Source organism: Cherax quadricarinatus, chromosome 41 (genome assembly GCF_038502225.1).
Source record: "Cherax quadricarinatus isolate ZL_2023a chromosome 41, ASM3850222v1, whole genome shotgun sequence".
NCBI lineage: Eukaryota > Metazoa > Arthropoda > Malacostraca > Decapoda > Parastacidae > Cherax > Cherax quadricarinatus.
In genome coordinates, this window is record NC_091332.1 from 5,746,102 (window position 1) to 5,773,906 (window position 27,805).

The 27,805-nt window shown below is 41.4% G+C and overlaps 2 protein-coding genes across 10 annotated transcripts in view; one reads left to right on the top strand and one right to left on the bottom strand.

The window, feature by feature from the left end:
• The window catches only part of LOC128695885 (uncharacterized), a 230,606-nt gene extending 226,154 nt beyond the window's left edge, over positions 1-4,452 (top strand). For all 6 annotated transcript variants that reach the window (XM_070092914.1, XM_053786820.2, XM_070092916.1 and 3 more), the window contains one exon: positions 1,886-4,452. In XM_070092914.1, the coding sequence (XP_069949015.1) occupies positions 1,886-3,049 (1,164 nt within the window). In that variant the 3' untranslated portion in view covers positions 3,050-4,452. The remainder of the gene's footprint in view (positions 1-1,885) is intronic.
• A 7,297-nt stretch (positions 4,453-11,749) lies between these two features.
• Positions 11,750-27,805, bottom strand: part of LOC128695884 (uncharacterized) — an 87,745-nt gene continuing 71,689 nt past the window's right edge. For all 4 annotated transcript variants that reach the window (XM_053786815.2, XM_053786817.2, XM_053786814.2 and 1 more), the window contains 2 exons: positions 24,118-27,187; positions 11,750-15,435 (listed from right to left, as the gene is read on the bottom strand). In XM_053786815.2, coding sequence (XP_053642790.2) covers positions 15,350-15,435; positions 24,118-27,187 — 3,156 coding nt within the window. In that variant the 3' untranslated portion in view covers positions 11,750-15,349. The remainder of the gene's footprint in view (positions 15,436-24,117; positions 27,188-27,805) is intronic.

The following is a 27,805-nucleotide window of genomic DNA, read 5'->3' on the forward strand; positions in this document are numbered from 1 at the left end:
GGCATCATCAGGAGATTGACGTTGGCGTTTAGGAGTAGGACCGGAGTTGGTCCGGCGTGAAATGGGCGGGCGATTCGAAAATTGCTGTACCGTAGAGGGAGAAGCCGGAAGCATAGTTAAAGGAGAGCGGAGTTCAGACAAATCGAAGGAGTCAGTCGAAGCCCCGGTACCTGAAGCGGGTGAGGAAACAGCACCAGCAAGAGGTACAGGGGCATCAGGAGTGTCCGAAGAGTGGTCTAAACACAAGGCAGGGTCAGAATGGGGTGCGGTATCAAGAAGGGGCCCGGGGGTAATGGGTTCATGGATTGGGTTCTCCATGGTTAGGTTACTCCTTTGCTTTTTGTTTTTAAGAAAAAAAAAGAAAAAAGAAAATAAAAATAAAAAAAGAATAAAAAAAGGGGGGAGCGGGGAGGAATAGTTCCTAGGAGGAATGAAAGGGCCGGAAATCTCCCTCCGTGCCCAAGAGGACCTCAGCACCGCTAGTAGCGCAATTGCAGCATGGAACCCGTGCCATACCCTACCCTTCATGCCAGTAAACCAGCAATCCGGGATAGCAACCTCACATCTGCCGAGCTACCTCGGTGGACAAAAGAGAGGGCGGCCAGATATCCGCCACAAAGCATACCTCCTTCGGCCACCACCCCCGGAATCCGAAAGGTGGCTTCCAGAGATACACCCATCGCCCGAAAGACACCCAAAGCTACTCCGGGATACCGGAGAGGGATCGGGACATCCCCAGGTGATCCAGATTCCACAGCAAACTACGCCACCGCCAAGAACCTCAATGGAATGGGATGGACCCCGATGTCCTTTCCCCTACCTAGGAACTAGCACGCCTGTGGGAGAAATCCCAAAGGCCAAAAAGAGGAAGGGCAAAAGGAAGGAGGAGGAGGAATGGAAAAAGGGGAGGATGGGATAGGGGAGGGGAGAATGGGGGGTAATTAGGTTTGGTCTGAGGAAGAAGACCAACAGGTCTAATTCCTCAGACCAAGAGCCTCTTCACCACGCCAAGGAGCCCCCCTTGAAGAGGTTGAGGTGTTGAAGATAGTTTCCATGTTACAGTTCATACACGGTAGTTACTTATATATTCCTCTCCTGTATCACTACTAGTTGTCATCCGAAACTCACATTACGAAAAACAATCGTGTGGTAACTGTGGCCTTTGAGTATTTGTGTGTCATTGTTGAATCAATCATCTCCCTGCCTCTCCATCACCAAACTCAGCGAAAGCGCTTTGAACAAATCCAGCGAGGTTTCAAAAAGCAATTGGTCACGTATTTTCAAGGTTGTGTTGTCTCTCCTGGTGCTCTTGAGGGTGTTGATCTACAGCCCAGAGATTGATTATTATTATAATCATAGGGGAGCACTAAACCTGTAGGATTATACAGCACATGGGGGGGGGTGGAAGGTATTCAGGCTCAGTTCAGGGAACCGGAGCACAGATCCAATTCCCTTGATCAAGAGCCCCTCACCAGCGTCAAGGAACCTCCCTTGACGGGTATCTGGGATTGATGAGGGTGTTAACCTATGTCACTTTTGTGTTAAGGGTTTTGAAACTCCAGCTCCTCTATTATTATTATAATCAAAAAGAAGCGCTAAGCCACAAGGACTATACAGCGCTGGCCAGCTCCTCTAACTCTTGAGGATTGAGAGGTACAAGGAAAAGGAGGCTGGGGATGCATTTTTCGGATCGCAGTGACCGAAACCTATCTAGTTACAAGCGCTGAACCAGTGTGGCCATTCAGGGCTTTTCCATAGAGTAAAAAAAAATTGATATGTAGATGGACAATATTTGGATAGTAACACCAAGTATCTTTTAATAATAATGCACAGTTAAAATTCATCTTTTGGAGCGTTGATTAAAGCTTATGTGTCTTATTTTCAGAACTTGTTGCTGTTGCACCTTCAGAGGAAAAGAGACGACCACCTACGTACCATCCAGTCCCAGTTGTTGCTGTTTGAATCACAGCTGCGGAGGCGACAAAAGGAGGTGGAAATGTTACTTCAACAGAAGGATGCCACTATACGTCAACAGCAACACATTATCATCTCCCTCTCCAGGGCCCTAAACAACCAAAATATGAAACAAGTGACTGAAACTTCCAACAATAAAACAAAGCAACAAATTTCCAAGACTCCCAGTGATACTAAAGAATTAAAAGATGGCGAGAACAATCAAAATAGTGATAAATTTTCAGGCTTTCTTATTACATCGACAAAGAATGACCTGGAAAGCCTGAACGATAGTGACAGTGCAATCATGCTTGAGGACAACTTCGACTCCCTAGTGTTGATACCTATGGGAAAGGGAGAAGTTAAAGTTGTGAGGAGTGTGTCTGATGCTGTAGAGGTGGCGAGCAGGTCGTCCTGCTCAACAGCTGTGCCTCCTGTAGGGTCACTAACAGCTTCAGGTAGTAGTACTCTTCCGAAGCCAGGTTTCAGCTCTGGTACCGGGCCAGGCTCGCTATCTACATCACCTTCTTGTTCTAGTGAAGAAAGCGATGATAGCCCAGCGTGTACGTTAAAGAAGGGTCATGCAGAACTATTACGAACTGTTTATAGCTTAGAGGAAGAGGAAGTATGCCATACACACCAAGACCACAACTTATTAGAGGATACAGTTTCACTGACTGCTTCTCTTACACCTTCCGTTACTCCATCATTACAATCCATTCTCAAAGTTACCTCACATTATGATTCTGATGCCACGCTGAGTGACGGAGAGAGCGAGGACGAGGAGGAGGACAGCGTACCCCATCTCGATGACTCTGCCAGTGACAGACGCAGACTTCTGGGATCCTACGAAAAACTTAATACCCTGGGTGTGGCTCCTATCAAGGTGAAGGCAGAGGAGGAGATCCAGGTTACTTACAATCGTGTCATGAGCAATCACAGATCTGTTACCAAACCCAAAGATGTTAAATACCGGCGCATCAACAAGGCGAAGTCGAGATCGCTGGAGGAGCTGAGAGGGAAGCTTAAATACTGGACTGATAGAGGAGGAAAGCAGTCACTATCAGTGGACCTAGATAATCATTCATACGCTTGATGGAGGGGAATGCGAGGCTCTCTTATCCTTAAGGGTTGAGTACAAGGGCCAACACTCCTAGGTGGTCAGAGAAATTTGACCTCCCAAGGAGACTCCTGTCCCCAGGGCATCAATGTGGAAATTAATATTAAAAAAAAAAAAAACTATTGAAGCGAGGTACATAGTGTCTTCATATAAGGAAGTATTGATAATCTTCTCATCTAAATAATTTTCACATGAATTTTTTTTTCTTAAGATCTACGATACACGAGGCATTGTTACTATATTTATAGTCTGTTGGTGTGTGGCTGCTACCGATTATAGTATAGAACAGTAATTCAACCATTCCCTTTCCCTCCCGTTACCAAATCATACAGAATGTTTGGGCTCTCTTCTGTGACCCACCCTAGGCTGCCACTATTATTGTCAGTGAGAACTTTTACTTAGTGAAATGTTATACTCTCTCATATGAACCATTAAATCAAAAAAGTTCTGGAAATGGGCAAATTAGGTAAAATTATCTCCCTGAAGGCATTTTTGTAGCTTCAAAATTTAATTAGCAGTAATATGTTACAAGGTTTGTTGTATAAAGTCAGTCATGACCAGAGTTTCGGAATTGGCAAGTCAGCCAGAAAGACGCTGACTTCACCCTCTGCCCTAACTAGTCTCATTGTTTAGTGAACAAGACATTCTGCTTTATCTTAGATGCATCCTTAGCCAACTTGTTTGTTTGCGGTACAGTGACCTAATACTTTTGTGAATACTTTTCGTATTTTTCCAAATTTTTGTGTATAAACTTGACCACACCTATAATGGGACCAGAAATGCTGGAACACAAACTATGTCCCTGGTACAGCACTCCTAAGGGTGCCCTGCAGCCCATGGGATCAGCGACCACAAGATAGCTGCTCTCACCCTAACATTCTCTACATATTTGTACTTTTGTGATGGGTCCTCGGCACAGTACTGTGAATTCGCCCATAGCAATAAAATTACAAGGGTACATTAAATTAACTGTTAATTGCTTAGCTTACCAAATTAAAGTATTCAGCCACATTCATGGGAACAAATGCAAATCTAATGCACCATGCTGATCATAGATTGTTGCTAAAACAGTAAGATTTTCTACAGAATTATTAATGTGCAGATGATCTTCCAATATTACTTAGGAACTGCTAAACTCATAGGGGTCATACAATGCCTGAGGCAATCAGGTTTGATTCAAGGGAGGATAAGTACAATTCCTGGAATCTAAGATCCACTACAAAGGCATCAAGGAACCTCCCAGGGGAAGATCTCCCGGTAGCTGAAGTTATTGGAAGGTTCTTTGATGCAAGAAATTGAACCTGTCCTCTTCTCTGGATTATCCTGATTGCCTCCCATTTCCCCAGGCACATTTTGACCCTATGGTTCAAGTGTTTATCCCTTGGGGAAAAAATGGCAGCAAGAATTATACAATGGTCAGTAGCTTTTGAGGTACTGCAACCTTGCAGCTATGAAACCAGGATGTGTGTGTCTATTATTATAATCAAAAAGAAGCGCTAAGCCAGTGTGTGTGTCAAGACTAGACTAGGCTAGCCTTACAGATCCTACTAGTAGCCTGAGGACCCACCACGATCTCATTTGTTTCATTTCCTCTCCTGTATCACCTACCTTTATCTAACCTACTAAGTCTTCCTCAATCATCCTATTATCTGCTGAGGTTGCTGAAGCTTTAAATGTATTTTTTAATCTTAGTGCAAAGTCTAATATGTTCCTGTGAATTTTCACACTCGTGTATGTATTGTATATATACAGTATTTGATAATTGTGATATGTATTGTAATTAAAAATAATGACAAGTTATGATGGTGTGATTTCAAAATAGTGTAATCGAACAGCCACCCCCTTCAAAATTCGTGTGCCATTTTGCCAGCATCAGACTATCCCTATGTGACTGCTTTATTTGCAACACAGCCAACATGGAATGCAAAAGATAGTGGGGCGAGGACTCAAAGTTTGAGATAGATTGTGATGCATCTTGGTAATCTGCAATTATATTATAATAAAAAAATAAGCGCTAAGCCACAAGGGCTATACAGCGCTGCAGGGTAGGGAAGGAAGCGAGGGTATTGGGCGGCAGAAGGGGGGAGGGATGATCAGTAGGTTACAGAAAACAGCGGGGAAGGGGATAGTGCGGGGGTAGCAAGAGATTGAGGTAGAAAGGGCTGAAGGTATCCGAGTTTGTGAAGTCAGTCATTTGTTGTCAAAAAGTCAATGAGAGAGTCCGGATGAAAGGTGGGTCCATCAGCGAGAAGGGAAAGTAAAGAGAGCAGCGGAGCGAAGACGGCGACGGAGGTAAATTCCGTGCTCGTTGATAAAGTGGGCAGTCTAACAGAATGTGGCTGACTGATAATGGAACCTGACAGTTCTCACAGAGGAGCAGGGCGCCTCTCCATGAGATATCCATGAGTAAGACGAGCATGGCCAATGTGAAGACGGGAGAGAGTAGTCTCCCAACCTCGACACTGGTGACAAGAAGACGGCCAGTAACCTATACTCGGTTTAATAGATTGAAGTTTGTTACCGAGCATAGTAGACCAACGTTGTTGCCAACGGGTGTGAAGGCGGGTAGCTATTGCAGCAAAATAGTTTGTAAATGGAATACCTCTATATGAAACTGGTAGGTCACGTACTGCTGACCGCGCAGCAGTGTCTGCCTATTCATTGCTCTGTACGTCAACATGACCAGGGACCCAACAAAAAACTATCTTATGCTTGGTAAAGATGCGGCATAGCCAAAGTTGGATACGGAGGACTGAGGTGCATCAAATTTCTGTATAGCCTGTAAAGCACTAAGGGAGTCTGAGACAACCACAAATGATGACACAGGCATAGATGCAATACGGATAAGTGCTGCAAGAATGGCATATAATTCATTATTATTATTATTATTATTATAATCAAGGGGGAAGTGCTAAACCCGGAGGATTATACAGCGCCTGGGGGGGGGGATGTGGAAGGCATTCAGGCTTAATTCGGGGAACTGGAGCACAGATCCAATTCCCTAAATCAAGAGCCCCTCACCAACATCAAGGAACCTTCCTTGAGGGGGCATACAATTCAGCAGTATTATTATTATAATGAAAAAGAAGCGCTAAGCCACAAGGACTATACAGCAAATTCAGCAGTAAAGATACTAGCCGAAGATAGTAAATGCTTTCGTACGACGCTGTCCGGAAACACTGCTGCGAATCCTACGCCGTCAGAAGACTTAGAGCCATCTGTGTACACTGCAATGGCATGGTAATGAGAGTGGAAGTGGTCAAGAAAAAGAGAGCGGGAAGCTACCGTAGACAGTTGGGCTTTCGAGCAAGGGAGTAAGAAAGAACAGACTCGAACAGCTGGAACTTCCCAGGGGAGTAGGGAAAAGTGAGATGCTACATGAACATAGAAAGGTGGTAATTGAAGAGAAGACAAGAGCGAATGTAGGCGAAGGGAGAAGGAATGGAGCAAACAGGAGCGGCGAACAAATAATGTCTACTAATATCGGTGACCATTCTATAAATGGAAGGATTGCGGAGATCATGAGAGCGTACATAGTAGCAAAATGGTCTTTGAAAGAAAGGTCAGCTGATAATTATTCCCAAGTCTTTCACACATTCCTTTCGTTCAGTTTGACGATTCTTTTCAGTTTCATATACAGTGTTCCTTTTGATTATAATAAAAAAGCGCTAAACCACAAGGGCCATACAGCACTGCAGTGTTCCTTTTGAGTTCAGTCTTTCCATACCAGAGTAGCTGGAACTTACCACCACTGAACGTCGTGTCCTTCACTGCCCAGTGGAAAACTGTTTATCTTTTCTTGTAATTTTTCAGTGTCTTTTACCATAGTGACTTTCATACTTATTTTAGTGTTCTCTGCAAATGATACAAAACTGTGACTGTTGTTTTTATCTATGTATGATATGAGGATGAGAAACGGCAAATTATTATTATAATAAAAAAAGAAGCGCTAAGCCACAAGGGCTAAGAGAAACGGCAAAGGTGCCAGGACAGAACCATTGGAAGCGAACTCCTTACCTCGTTGATGCTGGATTTTGCTGTTTACTACTGCTTTGTGTTGTGTGTGTGTTAGGAACCCGAAAATCTACCTGCCTACCTTCCCTGTAATGCCTATGGCCCTCATTTTGTATGCTATCACTCCATGATCACATTTGTGAAACTACCGCATTGTACGCTCCAGCAGGCATGCCAGGGGGTTGAAGCATGTCAACCTACAACTGGGGCTGATACAATCAGCCCCAGTTGTAGGTTGACAGTTTAACAGTGCTGATGTTTAAGGGTAAAAGGTTTATAAATGCGAAGTAAAATCCATACAACATTCACGTGGGGAAGTGCTAAAACCTGTAGGGGTTGTACAGTTTTAGGGGTAAGGAAGGGCAATCAGGTTCAGTCTAAGGGGAGGTCAAATCACATTCCTTGGTTCAAGAGCCCCTACCATCAAGGAACCTTTGGAGGAAAAATCCAGTGGCTTAATTCCCATGTGGGTTTGAAGTGAACTCAGGAAAACCAATGTAACCCATAGAAGAGATATGTTACATCAGTAAGGCTAACATTACTCACTCCAAATGAGAGGTTAGTAAACAGAAAATTCAAAGATCAATATAAATTAAAGCCCCCAGTATTTAAGAGATGTCAAGGGGTGAAAGAAAATTCAAACATGTCAATAAAGGTTAAAATTAGACCCTAGAAAGAAAAATGATGACAATTAAAATGGCAAAAAATAGGAGTCATTCAGGCAAAGATGAAACCAAGGTCCACAGGTAATCTAATACAGAAGTGATCAATTCATTCACTGCATATAAATCAATCATAACAAGTACAGCTGAAGTCTCTTTCACATTCCACATCTGTAACTGTCATTGGCCCTTACACTTTAGGTATGAACCACTTAAACCTCACTGCCATATTTGGGTGATCCCGCATCAGGGGGCATGAAGGTGGTCTGCAATATAAAGAAGAAATTGCTTAAAAAAAAAAAAAAAAAAAAAAAAAAAAAAAAGATGCTACTGTGGTAAATGTTACTCCTTCATTAACTCATGTATGCTGATTCCAAATCAAGTCATAACTGGCACAACACCTCAGGATTTTTGTCACATTAAATTTTTTGATGCAATATTTATTTGAAAGCCAAACACACTGCACAACTGACAATATAAAGCTACTTGATTGTCATCATGAATACTTTAAAATACTATTTTACAAAAAAAAAAAAAAAAAAAAAATCATGCATTTTTCCAGGTACTGTTCATTAAAGTATCAAGTGCACTGCATAACATATATATGCAAGCTGTTAAAATGTTGACAGCTCATCAGCAATACTCAAAATGCTAAAAATGTATTAACAGTATTTTCTATAACTAAATATCCTTAGGTGTTATGTTATTTCTGGTTTCAAATTCAAAATTAGCATTCACAACTTAGTATAAAACATATACTTTTATCTTGTCTGAGGTTACCAAAATACACATTGGCTGTAGTAGTGTGATGGAGTTTGTACAGTATATTGTCTGGCGTGTAGAACATCAGAGCAAACAAGAGCTGCACCTTCATTGTAAGAGGCATAAGGATAAACGTCAACACACTATAAAGGAATATAGCCAGAGACAAGAAGACCAACAACATGGTAAGCAAATGCCTACAAAAGAAACCTGGGAGATAACATCTGAAGTTCACCTTGATTTAACAATAGTATTACATTATATAATGGACATAAATGAAGTCCATTGTAATTACAAGTACATTAGTAAGTTAATAGGATTTTAGGAGAGACTGCTAATGAAAAGAAAACTATAATTACATTATCATTATATACTTTGAAACAAAAGCTAATGATATTAAGTGGTAAACAGTTCTCATTGTTTATACAACAAAAACTGCAAATTAAACAGCTTCACAAAATTCATTATGTAGATGAATGGTTCAGAGAACCGACAAATTAATAAATTAGACACATGTGCAACACTTGGGTATCTTTACTGAGGAAACGTTTCGCCACACAGTGGCTTCATCAGTCCATACAAAGGAGAACGGGGAGGAACAGTAGTAGTTTGAGGTAATCAGTTCCTCAGCCTTGAGTTGATGTAGTCAGTCCATCAATCTTGAAAAGAATACAGCACATCTACGAAGACGTAGCTTATATACCGTAGGCAGGAGAGGTGCAGCAGTTGGTGGTGGTATCACATTTGTCCAATGTGGAAGTAGGTCATGCCCAAGGGCTAGGCAAGTGAAGAATTCCCTGTACGAAGATCCCAAGATGTTGCTGTGTCCGACAGGAATGAAGACGAAGATACCGAAGTGTTGCACGTGTCTAATTTATCAAAATTTATTATTATTAAAATATTCATGGAAATGCTTAACCAAAAGGAATTATATAGACGATAAAAAACTGCAATTAGTATTTACTTGCATAGCTAATAAAGACTGGTCACACAGCCACACACATCTTGAGAAAGCTTGTTTCCTCTAGGCTGGAACTCTCCATCTTCTTGAGTGACATGAAGAACCTTCTACAAAAGTGATTTCATATGTTGTTGAAGACTTTAAAGACAAAGGAGTACAAACAAGGTGACAATATGTACTACTGTATTGAGTTAGGATTCCATTGTATTCGTACAATCGATTGTGTTGGAAAAATAAAAACAGACCAGCTTGGCAGCATGAGCACAGCCTAGAGAAAGAACCATCAATGGGAAAAAGGGGATACCCCTACTCCTCCTTTTGGTAGCAGTTCCAGTCAACTGGCCAGTCAGACTATAGTATACATGTACCTCGTATTAAGTGGTAAGCAGTTTAATTCACATAATCATAAATTATTCTATCCACAGAGCACATAAAATCATTGTGGATCATTCAGCACTTTACAGCAGAAGCACTGACATTAGAATGGAAGGTAAGCAAAATGGCAAAACAAGAAGTCATAATTTTTGCAGTAAATCAGCTTCCATTAAGAACCTGAAACAAATCTGTACTAAAAAAGGTGAGATTTTAAGGAGGCAGAATGTATGTTAAGGAATTAAAGAAGTCATAAATGAAGCAGACATGCTACCTGATAAAGGGAAGAACCTATCTAAAGATGCTGGACAGTTGGCACATCCTGACAATTTTCAAAGTGATACTGGGCACTCTTATTCCTTTATATCTTTGAATTATTATTATAATCAAAAAAGAAGCGCTAAGCCACAAGGACTATACAGCATATATCTTTGAAGAGTTCTGAGAGTCTTTTTCCTCCCAGAGCCCTTGCCATGGCAATGTTTCTCAAGTGTACCTAATATGCAGTCACAAAATGAGTTTCCCTTCAACCACCAGCAATAAAAAAAAAGGTTAGCTAGATGCTCAACTGCAGTTTAATTAAGATTGTTGGTAATAGCAAGCAAGCTTTCATTTCCCATGAAATATGAAAGTCTGCTTAAAATTTCAGTCTGACAGGACTGCTGTGTGTATCTCATTAACATGCAAGATAGCATGTAAATCTTACGAACTACTTCCTCTATTCAGCATATGCATCTTTACTTTCCTGTATCTTAGCCCTTTCACTGTTGTGACTCTCAAAATTAAAAATACCATCAACCCACTAAAATACAACATTTAAAAAGGTTATTCTGGATTTCCACAACATTCACATAAGTGGCAGCCAAGTTATTTACCATTTTGCAAACTGGGACAGTAAAACCATACAGAAGAGCACTTTGAATAGGAAATGACAAGGTGCCTCTACATTATCAAGTTAATTTTGGAAAAATTAAACCATGTGAGGCAACCTAACTGGAAGTACAATCAATAGCACACTGTAATGAAGCAGCCATGAGCCAACCTCCCACACCTGCATAAGCAATGGTTAAATCATTAATATACTGTACAAGATAGAACAAATCCCACGGACTACAGAGGCAAGTATGTTGATGGCTATTTGGAACAAGGTAGGAAAGTACACATACTTGCAGTACATTTTCAGCTTGAACAAAGTCTGAAGAAAGAAAGAAAGAAAAAAGAAAAAAACGACCCAAACACATTAAATCAAATAAAATGAGTATCAAAAAGAGGCTCGAGAAAAAGTGGTAGCAAACTTTAGAGCCAAAAGAATGCCTTCTCTAGGAAGAAAAAGATGCCCCTAACAAATTTGAAAATGAATGGTTCAGAGAACCGACATGTTGATAAATTAGACACATGTGCAACTCTTGGGTATCTTTATTGAGGAAACGTTTCGCCACACAGTGGCTTCATCAGTCTGATGAAGCCACTGTGTGGCAAAACGTTTCCTCAATAAAGATACCCAAGAGTTGCACATGTGTCTAATTTATTATCATGCCCCTAACAAACTGACATTTAACAAGTGCATTGTAAATGTATGTATGAAGAGTCGAGGTTCTATGGTGGAATCACAGGTTTCCATTTTGTTTTTGAAAATGTCAACAAAACGTGCATTAAATTTTCTCTTAGATAAAATTTAATAAATTTTAAATACACAGTTTTTCCTGTCAAGTTAATGGAAAAATTGTACTTTAATTATTTACCTTCGTCTCATTTTTATCCAGTATAAAATTACTATTATATTCACAAAAGTAATAAACTGCTGTGGGTAGAATTACCTGCAATAACTACAGTATATTAATTTACTGAATATGACGCTATTCGATTATTAAATTCACATTGTAATAAGGAGAGACAAACACTATATCATGTTCATTACAGTCTGCGAGTGTTTGCAGTGAAACTTTATTGCAGAATACATTGGTCTTTTCAACTGCCTTGAAACATTGCACACATTGTCTGTTCGGAAAATGACTTCATTTCAGCAATGAATTACTAAGAGAAATGCCTTCAGAATACAGTGAATCATTTACAGGTATGGCAATGAACAAGTATAAGTAGCTGACTGTGTTGTCCCCAGATTGAACGAGTAACCAGGTAAAATAAAAAAAAAAAAATCAAGAAATTAAATAATCCTTCCATATCTACATCTTTCAGAAACATATACCCTCATGTTTTGGAGTGTTCTCTCCACTGGAATAATTATAGTCATATCACATATAAACCTTGATGGAAGACGACACCTATACCTCCACAATATTGACTGTACTTACATAACCAAAAACTTAGAAACTTACCAGAATTAATTAGTGAAGAAAGCTAACACTTCTGAATATTCATTCACAGCACTGTATTCTGTGGCTATCCCTGATGCTGTTAACAAAGGAGCAAATGTTTTGAGTTACTGAGGTTATCTGCTAACAGCATGAGTGAGGTCTATGATACATGGCAGAGCTGCCTGGCGACGGCAGCTGTTACTTCTATTTAACATGATACAATCACCTGGTAACAGATTGATGAAATGTTATGAGATTAAGTCAACAGCAAGGGTGAGATAGTACTGCTTACAGTTCATAAAATTCTATAAACAGCTGGGAGTGATTGTTTAGACAGATGAAGCAGACGTTCCTCCAGAGCACTGAAATGAAGGGAAAAACAAGGCCTTTGTACGTTGATCAGAACAGAAGGCAGCTCAAAGCTGCAATAATAAGCCTGTATAATGCTTGAATGCTGTCTTTAATAAAATAAATTTAATAACAGTACCCAAAAAATTTTACATACATCATACAAGTTTTGCATACGAAATCAGAGTATCAACTAGAGATTTAAGTTGATTATACATGACAATATTCCGTTAAGAAAAATTAGCATTCTCATCCAAACACAAGCAAAAATATAACTCAAGATTTGTACAGGCTCATATAGGCAGCTAACATAGGAGGCAATTAAGCAGCAGCCCCCATAAAGAAATATACAGATGAAAAGCAATAAGATGGTGCTTCAACAAGTCACCAACCAATTAACAAAAAATAAAAAAGGGTGGGTTCTACAACACAGTTAAATGAAGCTCATTACGAGCTCCATTACCATTAATCCCCAAGACATCAAGACTGAAAAGGATTGCAGGCTAACTCATGGCAGTGTGTCAAAGACACCACATTCACACACAATCCACTGGGCACACTGTCCTATTAGCTGTCATATGCTGTGAAGCACATCTGATGCATATATGGTTATGCATACATAAATAAATTTGTGTGGCTTACTTTAGTTAACCTTCCAAAGGTAGTCTGTGAGCTGTTTCAGGTCACCGAGAGCATGGCTGAGAGCTACCAATTAATGGACAGCTTAGTTCAAATAATCTTTGGTTTATGCACATTACAGAAGAGATCTGATGAAAATATTTTCATGTATAAGTCTCTAAATATTTTTATATAGGGAAATGCTCCCAAAGCAGCAGAACAGTTTTTGGAGTGAATATTTAGAGCACTAGTATCTGGAAGTTTTTCATATCTGGAGCAACGAGCCAGCAAACACGCACATAAACTCGTGCACTTGAATTACGCTTTTCACTAGATCTTTCCTGGTAGTTAAATATTTTCTGAAACATTTCACTGCACTGTACACATTAAATTTTTTGATTCTCAACAGATGACATAACCATTACAAAGATACTAGATACTCACTGTTACACAAAACTACTTAGTTCTCTTGGGGAATACAGCAGAGCATGTAACTGCAGAAATTCAACTCTGCACAACAAAGTAACACAGCCTAAATAACATGTCAACAGTGGGCCCAGTTCACACCTATCTGGGACAAAGTGCATACAGCAAATGCAGGCAGTAGAGAAGCTAGCTGAAAAGTCTGGCAGCGAACATTATGTGAAAAGATTATTTGCTCAAAATCTTTAGGAGGAAGATTTGAGGCTTATTTATACTTGGTGATCTGAGTTCGAATAAAATTACCTTTAATAAGACACCACTATATCAGGCTAGAAATTACCACTGGTTATACTCCAGTAATATATGTAGTAGTTAGATGTAACCACATTGCACAGACAACTATAATGACCATATGACTTTAATGTTATCACACTGTAGTGCTGCTACCAAACCTCGTCTCTGTCCACTTCACAACTGCAGGTTAGCCTTGGGAGAAGGATGTTGGAATGGTGTTGCCACAAACAGTTTTTAATGATCATTAATAAGGGGAAAACAACAAATCTCAAGAATTTTAACAAATTTTTCTTTATAAATCTTCAAAACAAGTACTCTGTACAAAAACATTAAGATACACAATTAGTAATTTTTTTTAACAATTAATGGCAACATCAATAGTACCCATCTAGGCTTTGTACACTGAGGCACCACTGCTACAGTCTTTGAGAGAATTCCAATAGGAATGCCCTGGTCTACCACCTAATTGACCAGCTTCTGATGGGGGCATTTATAATATGTAAAGCAGCCTCCACAAGATGCCATAGTCCTCCCCATAAGTCCTTCTATTCTTGTCCTTAACTTTAGACCACTGGGGAGTTGCACCTTTAAGTAGGTCTTTACTACTATAGTTCATGAGACTAGAAGATTTAAAAGACACTTTATGGAGGTAAATACCTCAAGCACAGCGTGTTAAGTATCACAATATGCAGGAAAACACGGTGCATTTGCATCTTTAAATGTTTGTATGAGCAGCAGAAGCCAAACGATATATTTCACCATATATATTTTTTACATCCCAAGTTAAGTGTTTCTGGACCGGACAACAGAATAACTGGATACACTCCCGACAAAACCTGCTCCAAAGTAGTAGTCTTCTTTGAAGAGGAATAACAAGATCACAACACGAATCACTGTACTGATGAGTTATTTTTCACAATTCGTTCTCTTAAGTTTGGAAAACACTGTTTTAAATTAGTGTTAATAAGAGCATATTCATAAGTATTAATACCACTCCAGTATATTTTATAAATAACTTTGTTTAAAGACACCTGAGGTGGTGAAATGCTTATACACCCTTACTCGTACATAAATCAGTCATTTCTTGCATGATACTCTGTATAACAATTTATTAGGCAGAGATCATCTTTGGGGGATATATTGTATAAATATTACAAATTCCTCCGAGTCACTGTGGCCTGAGATATTTAGACTCTTGTCTGCCATTTATGAAGTCTTCTATACAGTATTTTTATTATTAATTTGCAGACTTTTTCAAGTCAATATTTCACATAATTTACATGTTATGTACAGTATATCCACAAACTTTTTTAAAAAGTGTTCTTTCCACACTGTTACAAGATGATGCAACATGCACACATTTATTAGCTAGCCAGTCACTGATAACGATCACCATCTGGAGTTTGCATATTTTGCAATTATCTTGTAAAGGCATTCAGTATATAGGGAAACAATTCCCCTTATTTCTTTTCCCTGCCCCTAAGGCACACAAAGTTGCACACCCAAATTATGCTTCTTCTGTGCTCGCAGCAGCTCTCCAGTACTGGATGTTCTTAGGGTCCTCTTCCATTAACCGTAACGTCACTACCCATTCTGCAATAAGAAAAAAATAGAATGTTTATTGTGAAGTGAGAGGCAGAAATACCAGCAAGCAGTGTTTGTAAAAACTCAGCCTCCAACAAACATTAGCCTATTATTATTATAAAAAAAAAAGAAGCGCTAAGCCACAAGGGCTATACAGCGCTGCAGGGTAGGGAAGGGAGGAGGGATGATCAGTAGGTTACAGAAAACAGCGGGGCAGGGGATAGTACGGGGGTAGCAAGAGATTGAAGTAGAAAGGGCTGATTATTATAATCAAAAAAGCGCTAAGCCACAAGGGCTATACAGCGCTGCAGGGTAGGGAAGGAAGCGAGGGTATTGGGTGGCAGAAGGGAGGAGGGATGATCAGTAGGTTACAGAAAACAGCGGGGCAGGGGATAGTACGGGGGTAGAGGGTAGCAAGAGATTGAAGCAGAAAGAGCTGAAGGTATCAGAATTTGTGAAGTCAGTCAGTTTTTGTCAAAAAGTCCGGATGAAAGGTGGGTCCATCAGCGAGAAGGGAAGGTAAAGAGAGAGCAGCGGAGCGAAGATGACAACGGAGGTAAATTATGCGTGCTCGTTGATAAAGTGGGCAGTCCAACAGAATGTGGCTGACTGATAATGGAGCTTGGCAATTCTCACAGAGAGGAGCAGGGCGCCTCTCCATGAGATATCCATGAGTAAGACGAGTATGGCCAATGCGAAGACAGGAGAGAGTAGTCTCTCAACCTCGACACTGGTGATAACAAGACGGCCAGTAACCTATACTCGGTTTAATAGATTGAAGTTTGTTGCCGAGCATAGTAGACCAACGTTGTTGCCAATGGGTTTGAAGGTGGGAAGATATTGCAGCAAAATAGTCCGTAAATGGAATACCTCTATATGAAACTGGTAGGTCATGTACTGCTGACCGCGCAGCAGTGTCTGCCTGTTCATTGCCCTGTACGTCAACATGACCAGGGACCCAACAAAAACCATCTTTATACTTGGATACGGAGGACTAAGGGGTGAGGTGTTTCAAATTTCTGTATAGCCTGTAAAGCATTAAGGGAGTCTGAGACAACCACAAATGATGACACAGGCATAGATGCAATACGGGTAAGTGCTGCAAGGATGGCATACAACTTAGCAGTAAAAATACTGGCTGAAGATAGTAAATGCCCTCATACGATGCTGTGCGGAAACACTGCTGCGAATCCTACGCCGTCAGAAGACTTGGAGCCATCTGTGTACACAGCAATGGCATGAGAATGAGAGTGGAAGTGGTCAAGAAAAAGAGAGCGGGAACCGATCGTAGACAGTTGGGCTTTCGAGCAAGGGAGAGAGAAAGAACAGACTCGAACAGCTGGAACTTCCCAGGGGGGTAGGGAAAAGTGAGATGCTACATGAACATAGAAAGGTAGTAATTGAAGAGAAGACGAGCGAATGAAGGCAAAGAGAGAAGGGACGGAATGAATAGGGCCGGCGAACGAATGTCTACTGTCAGTGACCATTCTATAAATGGAAGGATTGCGGAGATCATGAGAGCGTACATAGTAGCGAAGGCAATGGGCATCACGGTGATCGGATAAGGATGGAACGTTCGCTTCCGCATAGAGGCTCTCGACAGGGGAAGAGCGAAAAGCACCAAGGCATAAACGTAATCCTTGGTGATGAATGGGGTTAAGGCTAGAGAGAGTAGCAGGAGATGCCGCTGAATAGATCTAGTCAACATAATCAAGTTTCAATAAAATGAGGGTGGAATGTAGGTGAAGGAGGGTTCGACGATCAGCTCCCCATGAAAGATGAGCAAGGGTTTTAAGAAGGTTCAGCTGGCTGTGACAAGTTGCCTTCAGAGAGGTAATGTGAGGTTTCCAGGATAACCTACGGTCAAAGAGGAGGCCCAGAAACTTGACTATCACGTTCAGGGATACGGGAGCCATAGAGGTACAAAGGATGATCCGAGATGTCAGAGCGTCTAGTGAAAGTAATTTGGTGGGTTTTAGTGCTGGAAAATTTAAACCCATGTGCGGTGGCCCAATTGCAAACATGGTCGACCGCATGCTGGAGAGAAACTGTAATGAGGTGACAGTCAGCGCCTGCACAGGCAATAGCGAAGTCATCAACATAGAGTGATGACCAAATATGTGATGGAAGACTAGAGGCCAAATCATTAATAGCAAGGAGAAAAAGTGTTGTGCTCAGAACACATCCCTGGGGGACACCTTCAGCTTGGATAAAGTCCGGGGAGAGCACATTATTAACCTGAACACGGAAATGCCTGTCAGTTAAAAAGTTCTTAAAGGAAGGATGGTAGATTGCCTCGAACGCCTAAGGAGTGGGCTTGGGCTAAAGTATTATACCTCGAAGTTGTGTCATATGCCTTCTCAAGGTCAAAAAATATGGCAATAACCGAGTGGTTATTCGCAAAGGCATTACGAACATACGTATCCAAGCGTAGTAAGGGGTCTATGGTAGAACGTCCCTTACAAACGCCATATTGACGAGTGGAGAGACTGTTGTGTGTCTCTAAATACCACACTAAACGTCTATTTACCAGGCGTTCCATCACTTTGCAAACTACACTGGTAAGAGCAATGGGACGATAGTTTGAGGCTTCATGTCCCGTAGTGCCTGGTTTGCGGAAAGGGAGAACAATGGCAGATTTCCACAGCTGTGGAAGAAGAACTTGTGACCAAATAAGATTGTAAAGGCGTAATAGGACTGCAAGGGCTGACTGATGTAAATGTTGTAGCATACGAATGTGAATGTCGTCGGGCCCAGCTGCCGATGATCGGCAAGCTGAGAGTGTTGCCTCCAGTTCTTGAATTGTAAAAGGCACATTATATTGTTCTTCTCTGAGAGAAGAAAAGTCCAAGGGTGCTAACTCTCTGGCAGACTTTGGGGAAAGAAACGAGGGGCATAGATGGAGTCCCTGAGAAATACGGACCAGATGATTGCCAATTTCATTGGCAACATCAAGTGGGTTTGCTATATCAACACCGGCAACCCGCAGAACAGGAGCCGGGTCAGGAGAATATTTACCACTCAGTTTTTGTACGTTTTTCCAGACTGCACTCATAGAGGAAGCAGAGGTAATGGTGGAGACATAATCTCGCCAGCAAGTGCGTTTAGTGTCATGGATGACAAGGTGAGCAATCGCACGCTTCTGCTTAAAATCAAGAAGTCTCTCCGTGGTTCTATTGTACGGGTACCTGCCCCATGCAGTGTGTTTCAAACGTACTGCACAAGCACAAGCAGGAGACCACCAAGGCACGCATTTCTGAGAATGACTGCCCAAAGTTTGGTGTATACAATTAGAAGCAGCGGTTAAAACGGAGGACAAGACGAGGTGTAAAAGCTCATCAATGGAGGACGAAGAAGAAACCTCTCTAAAAACAGTTAGGTGCGAGTAAAGGTTCCAATTTGCCTGATCAAATTGCCAGCGTGGGATGCGAAGAGGTGGTGAATATGAAGGGGAAGTAAGAATGATTGGGAAATGATCACTGTCATGTAAGTCTGGGAGAACAGACCAAGTGAAGTCTAATGAGGCGGAGGAAGAGCAGACTGAGAGATTGATGCGAGAGAGTGTGAGTCCGAGGATCAAAATGGGTGTGAGTACCTGTATTTAAAACATGGAGGGGGTGGGTGGCAAGAAAAGCCTCTAACTGAAAGCCACGGGAATCACAGTGAGACCCCCCCAGAGGAAGTGGTGGGCATTAAAATCGCCAAGTAACAGAATCGGTGGCGGTAATGACGAAACAAGAAAGGCAATATCCGGAATGGATAATGCCCGAGGAGAGAGATATAAAGAACAGAGCGTATACCACCTATGCAAGTGGATACGGGCTGCTGTGTAACGCAGCGAGGTACGAACAAATAGCTGATGGTACGGAATATCAGTGCGTAGAAGAAGGGCACTTTCATTAAAGGTCCCATCAGGAAAAGGATCTGACGAATACAATAAATTATAGCCTGAGATGGGAGAGATAACAGCAGAGAGTAATTTTGGTTCCTGTAAGCAAACACCAACAGGGAAAAACTGGGAGAGTAACATCTGAAGCTCGCCCTGATTACCCCTGAGGCAGTGTATATTCCACTGTAAATAGGCCATGATTGGCAATGATAAAGATACTTGAAATCCACAGGTAAGGGTTCCTACGGACTAGAGGGGTTAGAAAAGTCCACATGCGGAGGCAGCAGAAAACAATCAAGCAGCGAAGGAACGGTGCGCTATGAAGAAAGGAGTTGCGCAGATGGAGGAGAGGAGAGAGAAGGAACAGAGGGTGGATCAGTGTCCATTGATGGTTTGGTCTCTGCAATATATTCAGAGATTGCTTCAAGTGTTTCGGAATTCAGAAACGTTGTATGGGAGACAATATTGAAGATGGTAGGGGGAGGATGAAAAGATTGGAATGGTAATGGACTGTACTGGTAGAAGAAGCTGTGGAAGGGGGCAGAGGAGGCAGAAACCTGGGAGGTGGCAGAAGAGGAAGAAACCTGGGAGGGAACAGGGGAGGTAGGTATAGTATGAGGAGGAGGGTGAACCTCTACACTTGTAACAGAGCCAGTGAGAGGGAAAGAACCCGGTACAGAGACAGGGAAGGTAAAATGAGGAGGTGGAAGTAGGGAAGGAGGGGTTAAAGGACCTTTTTTTAACTTCTCAGAAGTAGAGGGACGATTGGGAGGAGATGTCCTATGAGGTCTCCTCGATACTGAGGCTTGAGGGAGAACACAAAGAAGCATGAACAGACTGAGGCATTGAAGTAGGGACGTCTGAGCCTAGGACAGCAAAAGAATTAGATACAGGGGTGACTATGGGAGAGGTAACCACAGAGGAGGATGCAGAAGATGGGACCCCAGAAGTGGGGGGACGTTTTGAAACACGGGAATAAGAAACACGAGGTAGTCTCCCTTGGAGGCGGAGATGAGAAACTGCCATGGCATAAGGGAGACCCCTTCTGCCTCTTTGAGGTAACGGATTTCTCGCTCATTTAAGTAGACTTGGCAATGGCGAGAGTACGAAGGGTGAGCCTCATGACAATTAAGGCAAGAGGGAGGTCGATTGCAAGACGTATTAGAATGGTCATCGGCACCACAGACTGGGCATTCGGCTATGGATCTGCAATATTTAGCTGGATGGCCAAATCGCCAGCAATTTCTACACTGCTGCGGATCACCTTTCGAACTTGTAACCGATGTCCTGCCACATAAACTGAGGATGGGAGTTCACGGCTGTCAAAAGTTAAACGAGCCACATTGCTAGGGTATCGTCTCCGCCCGCGGGCAGGAAGAACATAAGTGTCTACCTTGAGGACTGGGAGATCTTGGAGTTCAAGAATGTCATTGCCACATGTCTGGAAATTTTGTTGAACTATGATATGGAGCAGAATGACAGTACCACTACAAGAATTGAGGGAATGATGTTTTTCAATAGTGACAGGAACAGTATCTATATGGGAAAGAAGAGAAAGATCATAAGCTTGGGTAGCATTCTGTACAGTGATGATGCACGTATCACTCTTAAGAGCATGAAAAGAAATATCTTTACCAACATGGCATAGGAGTGCCTTGCCAATACTGTGGTCGGAAAGATAGGTGGTAGAGGAAGTCGGTCCTAAAGTGAAGAATTTAGTCCATTGTGCAGTCTGAAACTGAGCGTGGAAAGGGAGTGCAGGACGTGTTGATCTTTTCTGAGAAGAACGAGAAGGTGGAGAAGTATCATCAGCAGGTAACTGTCCTTGGCGTTTAGGCGTGGGACCAGAATTGGTCTGACGCAGAACGGGCAGGTGATTCGAAAATTGCCGCACCGTAGAGGGAGAGGCCGGAAGCATAGTCAAAGGAGAGCGGAGGTCAGATAAATCAAAGGAGTCAGTCGAGACCTCAGTACCTGAAGCAGGTGAAGAAACAGCACCAGCAAGAGGTACAGAGGCATGAGGAGTGTCCAAAGAGTGGTCCAAAGACAAGGCGGGGTCAGAACGGGGTGTGGTATCAAGAAGGGGCCCGGGGGAATCAGGTTCATGGACTAGGACTGCCATGGTTAGGTTACTTCTTTCTTTTTGTTTTTAAGAAAATAAAATAAAAAAAAAATAAAAAAAAGGGGGGACTGGGGAGGGATAGTTCCTAGGAGGAATGAAAGGGCCAGAAATCTCCCTCCGCACCCAAGAGGACCTCAGCACAGCAAGTAGCGTAGATGCAGCATGGAACCCGTGCCATACCCTACCCATCATGCCAGTAAACTAGCAATCTGGGATAGCAACCTCACACCTGCGGAGCTACCTCGGTGGACAAAATAGAGGGCAGCTGGATATCAACCACAAAGCATACCTCCTTCACCCACCACCCCCGGAATCTGAAAGGTGGCTTCCAGAGATACACCCGTCGCCCGAAAGACACCCAAAGCCACTCTCCGGGATACCAGAGAGGGATCGGGACATCCCCAGGCGATCCAGATTCCACGGCAAACTACGCCACCGCCAAGAACCTCAACGGAATGGGATAGACCCTGGTATCCTTTCCCCTACCTAGGAACTAGCGCGCCTGTGGGAAAAATCCCAAAGGCCAAAAAGAGGAAGGGCAAAAGGGAGGGGTGGGGAGGGGGAGGAGGAAAGGGAAAAGGGGAGGATGGGATAGGGAAGGGGGGACTGGGGGGTAATTAGGTTTGGTCTGAGGAAGGAGACCGACAGGTCTAATTCCTCAGACCAAGAGCCTCTTTACCACGCCAAGGAGCCCCCCTTGAAGAGGAACATTAGCCTAAAATCTATATCCAATGTACATACTAGTATGTAGGTGACAAAGATGTGTCCAACACACCAATGTGCACAATTTTTCATGCCAACATTTTGACCTCGGCTAAACTGCTTGGGTATCTTACATCCAGGCCCAACTAGTATAAGTACATATTATTATGAAACCATTATCTGTGGGTTCACCACCAGCTTTCCTATCAGCAAACAGGGTGTGGAACTGGTAGAAAGGTACCTTATTCATTCCAAATTCACACAATTTCATGATACTGACGGTGGAATTCTGCCAAAAGGCACACACTATGTAGATTTATCCTAGGATAACCCAACATAGTCAATGTTTTTTCCAAGTTTTGATGAGTATCACATCAATGTCTTAAGATTTCCTTGTAAATATATGTTTTACAATAGTCTTGAAGGCACAAGGTGCTATGGGCACACACAAATTACATTATGTTTACATAACACCCAGGATATTCCCTTGAACCTAAATATAACAATAATTAACCCATGAGAGCCCAGAAGAGTCATACAATGTGACTTGTTTCCATGTTTTGAGTATTACACCTTGAAATAATTGATCATAAGCATTCTTTGCACATAATGTTAGAAGACCAAAGAAATAAAAAATGGAAAAAATAATTACTTGTTCCAATGTTTACTGTAGAGGCAGGCCCCGCTTATACAGCTGTAAAGTGAAACATGGCCTTTTTTTTCACTTTCAAATGCATATAAAAGCCTGATAACATGTTTACACTATCATATATTAAGAAAGCAATAGAGCTAATCCTAAAAAAAATGCATATACAGTATGTATACACATTCCTTACCTTAAAATATTTTCGACCTTAGCTTATAGCGAGTGGTGAATATATTTATTGCAGTCTGAATAAATGAAGAATGATTAAAAAGCAAAGTGCTGAAAAGCAGGGACCCTCCTGTACGTGAAATTAGGCATGGAATATTATGGCTTGATACAGCAAAGTATAACATGATTGTCAATGGGGAAAATAGGTTCCCAATTCAGACTGTAAACAAAATTTTCAAGAATGTGTATATATTGTAAGCGGGGGGCTCTACTGTATTAGTATAAAGTAATACACCACCTCAAATTCAAAAGAGCATCTCAAAATGGGGTAATTAAATCAATGCTAGTCTGTGTATCATCACACCTCTTAAAATTTTGGCTTTAAAAATTATGGAAGAAGTTTCTTGAATATAAAATACAACATTGCCATACATTATTATTATTATAATCAAACTAAACCTAGTTGCAACAAGAAAGATAAGCACATACATAACTGCTATTTTAATCTTAAGCTTTCTTGGTATATCCAAGAAGAAAAGGCTAGCTTATACATCTTCAATCCTCCCTAAAGAAGTTTACTGCCATATTTGTTACATTCATTACTTTTCATATACTTGAACAATCACTTGCTTCTATCATCATTATTATAATCATGGGGGAGCACTAAACCCGTAGGATTATACAGCACATGTTGGGGGGGGGGGGTTAGAAGGTATTCAGGCTCAATTCAGGGAACAAGAACACAGATCCAATTCCCAAGATCAAGAGCCCCTCACCAGCATCAAGGAACCTCCCTTGAGGGGCTTCTATCATTATTGCAGGTAATGTGCCATTTCCTGATGTAGAAATGGAAGCATTTGAAACAATTTTTGCACACTGGCAGGATTGCTTGTTTTTATCTCACGAACATTTAAGACTGCAAGTAAACCTAGTAAGCTACTACTAATATTCAGTGTATTTATCTTTATATCCCAGATAACACATTACAAAAACAAGTTCCTCTAAATAATGATTACCACCAGAGAAATCTAGTAGAGTTTACTTTTACCTTTCTGGAACAACTGAGCAATTAGCACTTTTTAATAAATATACAAACACTGATTATATCTGACTATATCTCTCTGTTACTACTGCAAAAAAAAAAAAAAAATCTACCCAGTTTACCTTTAGAAACATGTCTAATGAGTTCTTCGTAGTTGTAGTTAATCTTATCATTCTTGGGTGCTTTAAACCATTTGCTGAAGTCTTTAGCCACTATCATATTGTTCTTTAAGAGGTGGTTGTTATTACAATTACTGTCTTCATTATCTAATACACAACTGCTACTTTCTCTTACATCAGTATCACTAGTTGTCACAATGGGCTCATCAAACCCAAAGCCAAATTCAATTCCACTGACACTGTGGTTGAACTTGGCATTGTCTGTAAATACAACTGCGGGCTCCAGCTTCTTCATACGACTAGTATCACCTGACTGAACACTGGGTGCCACCGACCCATTCTTAGTTTGTTTACCTTGGCTTTTATTACCAAGAGATTGCTTGTCCTCACTGGCATCACCTACTAACAGCCCATTTGCACTGCTAAACAAAGGAACTGAAGACTCTTCAGGCAACATATTTTGTTCTGGCTGAGAAGTTTGCTCTTGATTGGGAGTCAGTTGAGGTGGCATACTTTGCTGACTCTGAGAGTTCCGCTGGGGATGTGAACTTTGCTGAGGATGTGTAATAAGCTGGGGCTGAGAGTTTTGCAGGGGTTTTGGACTTTGCTGAAGATATGAACTTTGTTGAGGATGGGAGTTTTGTTGGGAATGTGGGTTAGGAGGTGAACGTAGGTTCTGTTGGCGAGGCGAAATTGGTTGATTAAGAGAGTTGGATTGAGGTGAATATGTCTGAGAGTGTGAATTCAGGTGTAAATTGTTTTGCTGAGGGTTTGAATTTTGTTGAGGATTTGTGTTCTGTTGTGAATGTACACTCTGTAGATGCACATTTTGTCGGGGATGAGCAATTTGTTGGGAATGTGGGTTTAGCTGTGGGTTCTCATTCTGTTGGGGAATATGGCTCTGATGGGACTGCAAGCTTGGTTGGGAATGCATACTAGATTGTGGATATGCAGTTTGCTGGGAATGGAGGCTTGACTGTAAATGTACATTTTGCTGGGGCTGTGGATTTTGGAGAGGCTGTTTCGGATACTGAGGTTGTATAGTTTGTGGGAGGTGCTGTTTCTGTTGCGTATTTTGTGCAAAAGGCAAAGAAGGCTGAGGTTGCTGGGATAACTGTTGAGTTTGTTTTTGTTGATGATTTGTGTGAAGAGAATTTTGTGGAGAACTTGAATGGGGATAGAAATTTTGCCGCTGGTATTGGCTGTGTGGTACTGGCTGCTGCAGAGGGGCAGTCTGATGAGTATTCTGTTGATAAATTATATTCTGATGTTTAGTGTGCTGATGCTGTTGCTGAGTGTTACTTATCTGATGATGGTGATTCGGCTGAATCTGAGGATGTTGCTGTTGTATTTGATGTGAATGATGATGCTGGTCTTGAGGCTGGACAGATGTTTGCTGAAACTGCTGAGCTTGTGATGAAGGGCTTGACACACATTCAATTGGAAACTTAATTGGTCTTTTATCCTCTGCTGCTCCCTCGGCAGCACCTGTTATTGGTAATAAGGCATGCTCTATATTCTCTCTCTGCCCACAATTAGATTCATCAGAAGTAATAGTTTCTTTCAGATGATCAAGGCTATGCACTACAGAAATGCTTCCAGACTGCATTACATTATCACTCGGGTTGGTCCGTACATCATTTGATTTCAAAGCAGATATTGAACTAGGAGGCCCAATACCCCCTAAACTTTCAGCTAACGATGGAAAATTGTCATCTAAAATATTAGGACGAGATTCATTCAAAACTGGTGGCTTTGAATCAGATTGCTCCACATTTCCATTGAAACTTTGCTCAACTTCCAATTCTTTATGAACAACAGTCCCAGGCTGCCCAACTGAGGGAGACATTCGTTTCATTTGCGCACGATTAGCCGAAGCAGCAAGCTTAGCAATGTTTGCATAAGAGGCTTGAGGTGTTGAATCTGAAGAAGGTGGAGGCTTACGGACATCAGGCCTAGGTGTTATGGAAGGAACAGGCATAGAGTGTACAGAATCATCCCCATCAGAGCCTGAATCCTCACTATGGGGGGCACTTGTGGTTGTAGCTGTGTAACGCTCTCCCCCATACCTATCACCAACACCCAACTGTGCCCAGAAGTTTTCGTGTGCTGTGCGTGGTCCTTCCATAAAATTAATATGAGGTCTTTCATAACCTCCACTCGATCTCTGATTTGCCTTACTCTGAACAAATCGTGAGCAACGTATCCCATCGTCACTATACGAGCTCCCTGTGTTCCTATTACTACTCACTTTGTCTGACCCCCCACTCTTCAAATTCAAGGATGCCATATGAGGCCCATTTTTATATCGTTTACTCTTTTTTTTATTACTCACAACTTCAAAGTCACCACCAGATGGTGATGATGGGGTATGAGACACATCTGTAGTTAAGAATGAGTCTCCTGCACTATAAAAATCAGCTGCAAAATCTGAAGTAACTTGAAGTGAATTAATCTCATTGTCATTTATGATATCTACTACTACTGGCTCCTTTATGTAAGGTCCATCTGGGATTACATTATTCATTTTATCAACTTTTTTATTATTGTGATATGTATTTAAAATAGTCAGAGGCATATCCCCATCATCTACCGTCACTTGTTTACGTATATCGCGTACACTGTCACTTTGTCTGCACTTAGATACGAGATCTTCAACACTGCTTGACTCCCGCAAATTACTAGAATCTTTCTTAGTTTTTTTATCATTATTCTTATTTTTCTTATTATTATTTACCTTTTTCTCTTCTTCTCTCTCTCTACTTCTCCTATTATTATCATGAGAAACTTCACCCACAACAGTACTACTGCCCTCGTTAACTTTCCACCGACCATCATCACTTTTGCCTTTTTCCACATTATTATCCTCTATGTATTTTTCAGAATTTTTAATTTTCTTTTTTCCTTCCTTGTCCTCTCGATTATCATCTTTCTTCCCTTTGTGTTTCTTTTTATTTTTCCCATTTGTAGAATCAATCTCAGCTCCAAGGAATTTAAGGATATCATTGAGGTCTTGGTCACCACGGAAGCCAGGCGTCTCTTTAATGTTGACAATATCCTTTTCTTTGTTTGCCTGGAAAGAAAATAAATACTGTATAAAGAAATGGGCTTTTCAGGAAAAACATTTAGTCAGTCAAATATTTCTTGCCTAAAAAATGACTGCTTAGTGGCACAAATTTACTCTTTTTTTTTTTTTTCCCCAAGAATGATTTACTCTCAAAGGATGTACCTGGCCCACTGGGGAAAAGTTTAACCCACCTTCCTCGTTTAACCCAAGAGTGAATTGGTCTACACATTCAGCCCTACATCTATGGGTTTTTCTACAAGAATGGTACATAATATCGACAAGATGAAAACACACACATGTGCAACATCTGGGTATCTTTATTGTATAAGTTTCACCATCCAGTGGCATTATCAATACAGATTCTAGGACATAATTTGACGACAGCAGAACTATATGCAAAAGATGAGGTAATCAGTCCCTCAGCCTTGGAGTTGGCATGAAGAGGACTGTACACAAATAACCCACACATAAAAGAGAGAAGCTTACAACGACGTTTCGGTCCGACTTGGACCATTGACAAAGTCACACTAACCAGAAGTGGAGTAGGATGGCTATATATAGGCAGGAAGAGGTGATGGTAGTAGTAGTAGCAGTAGTACAAGAATGGTATATAATACCGACAAG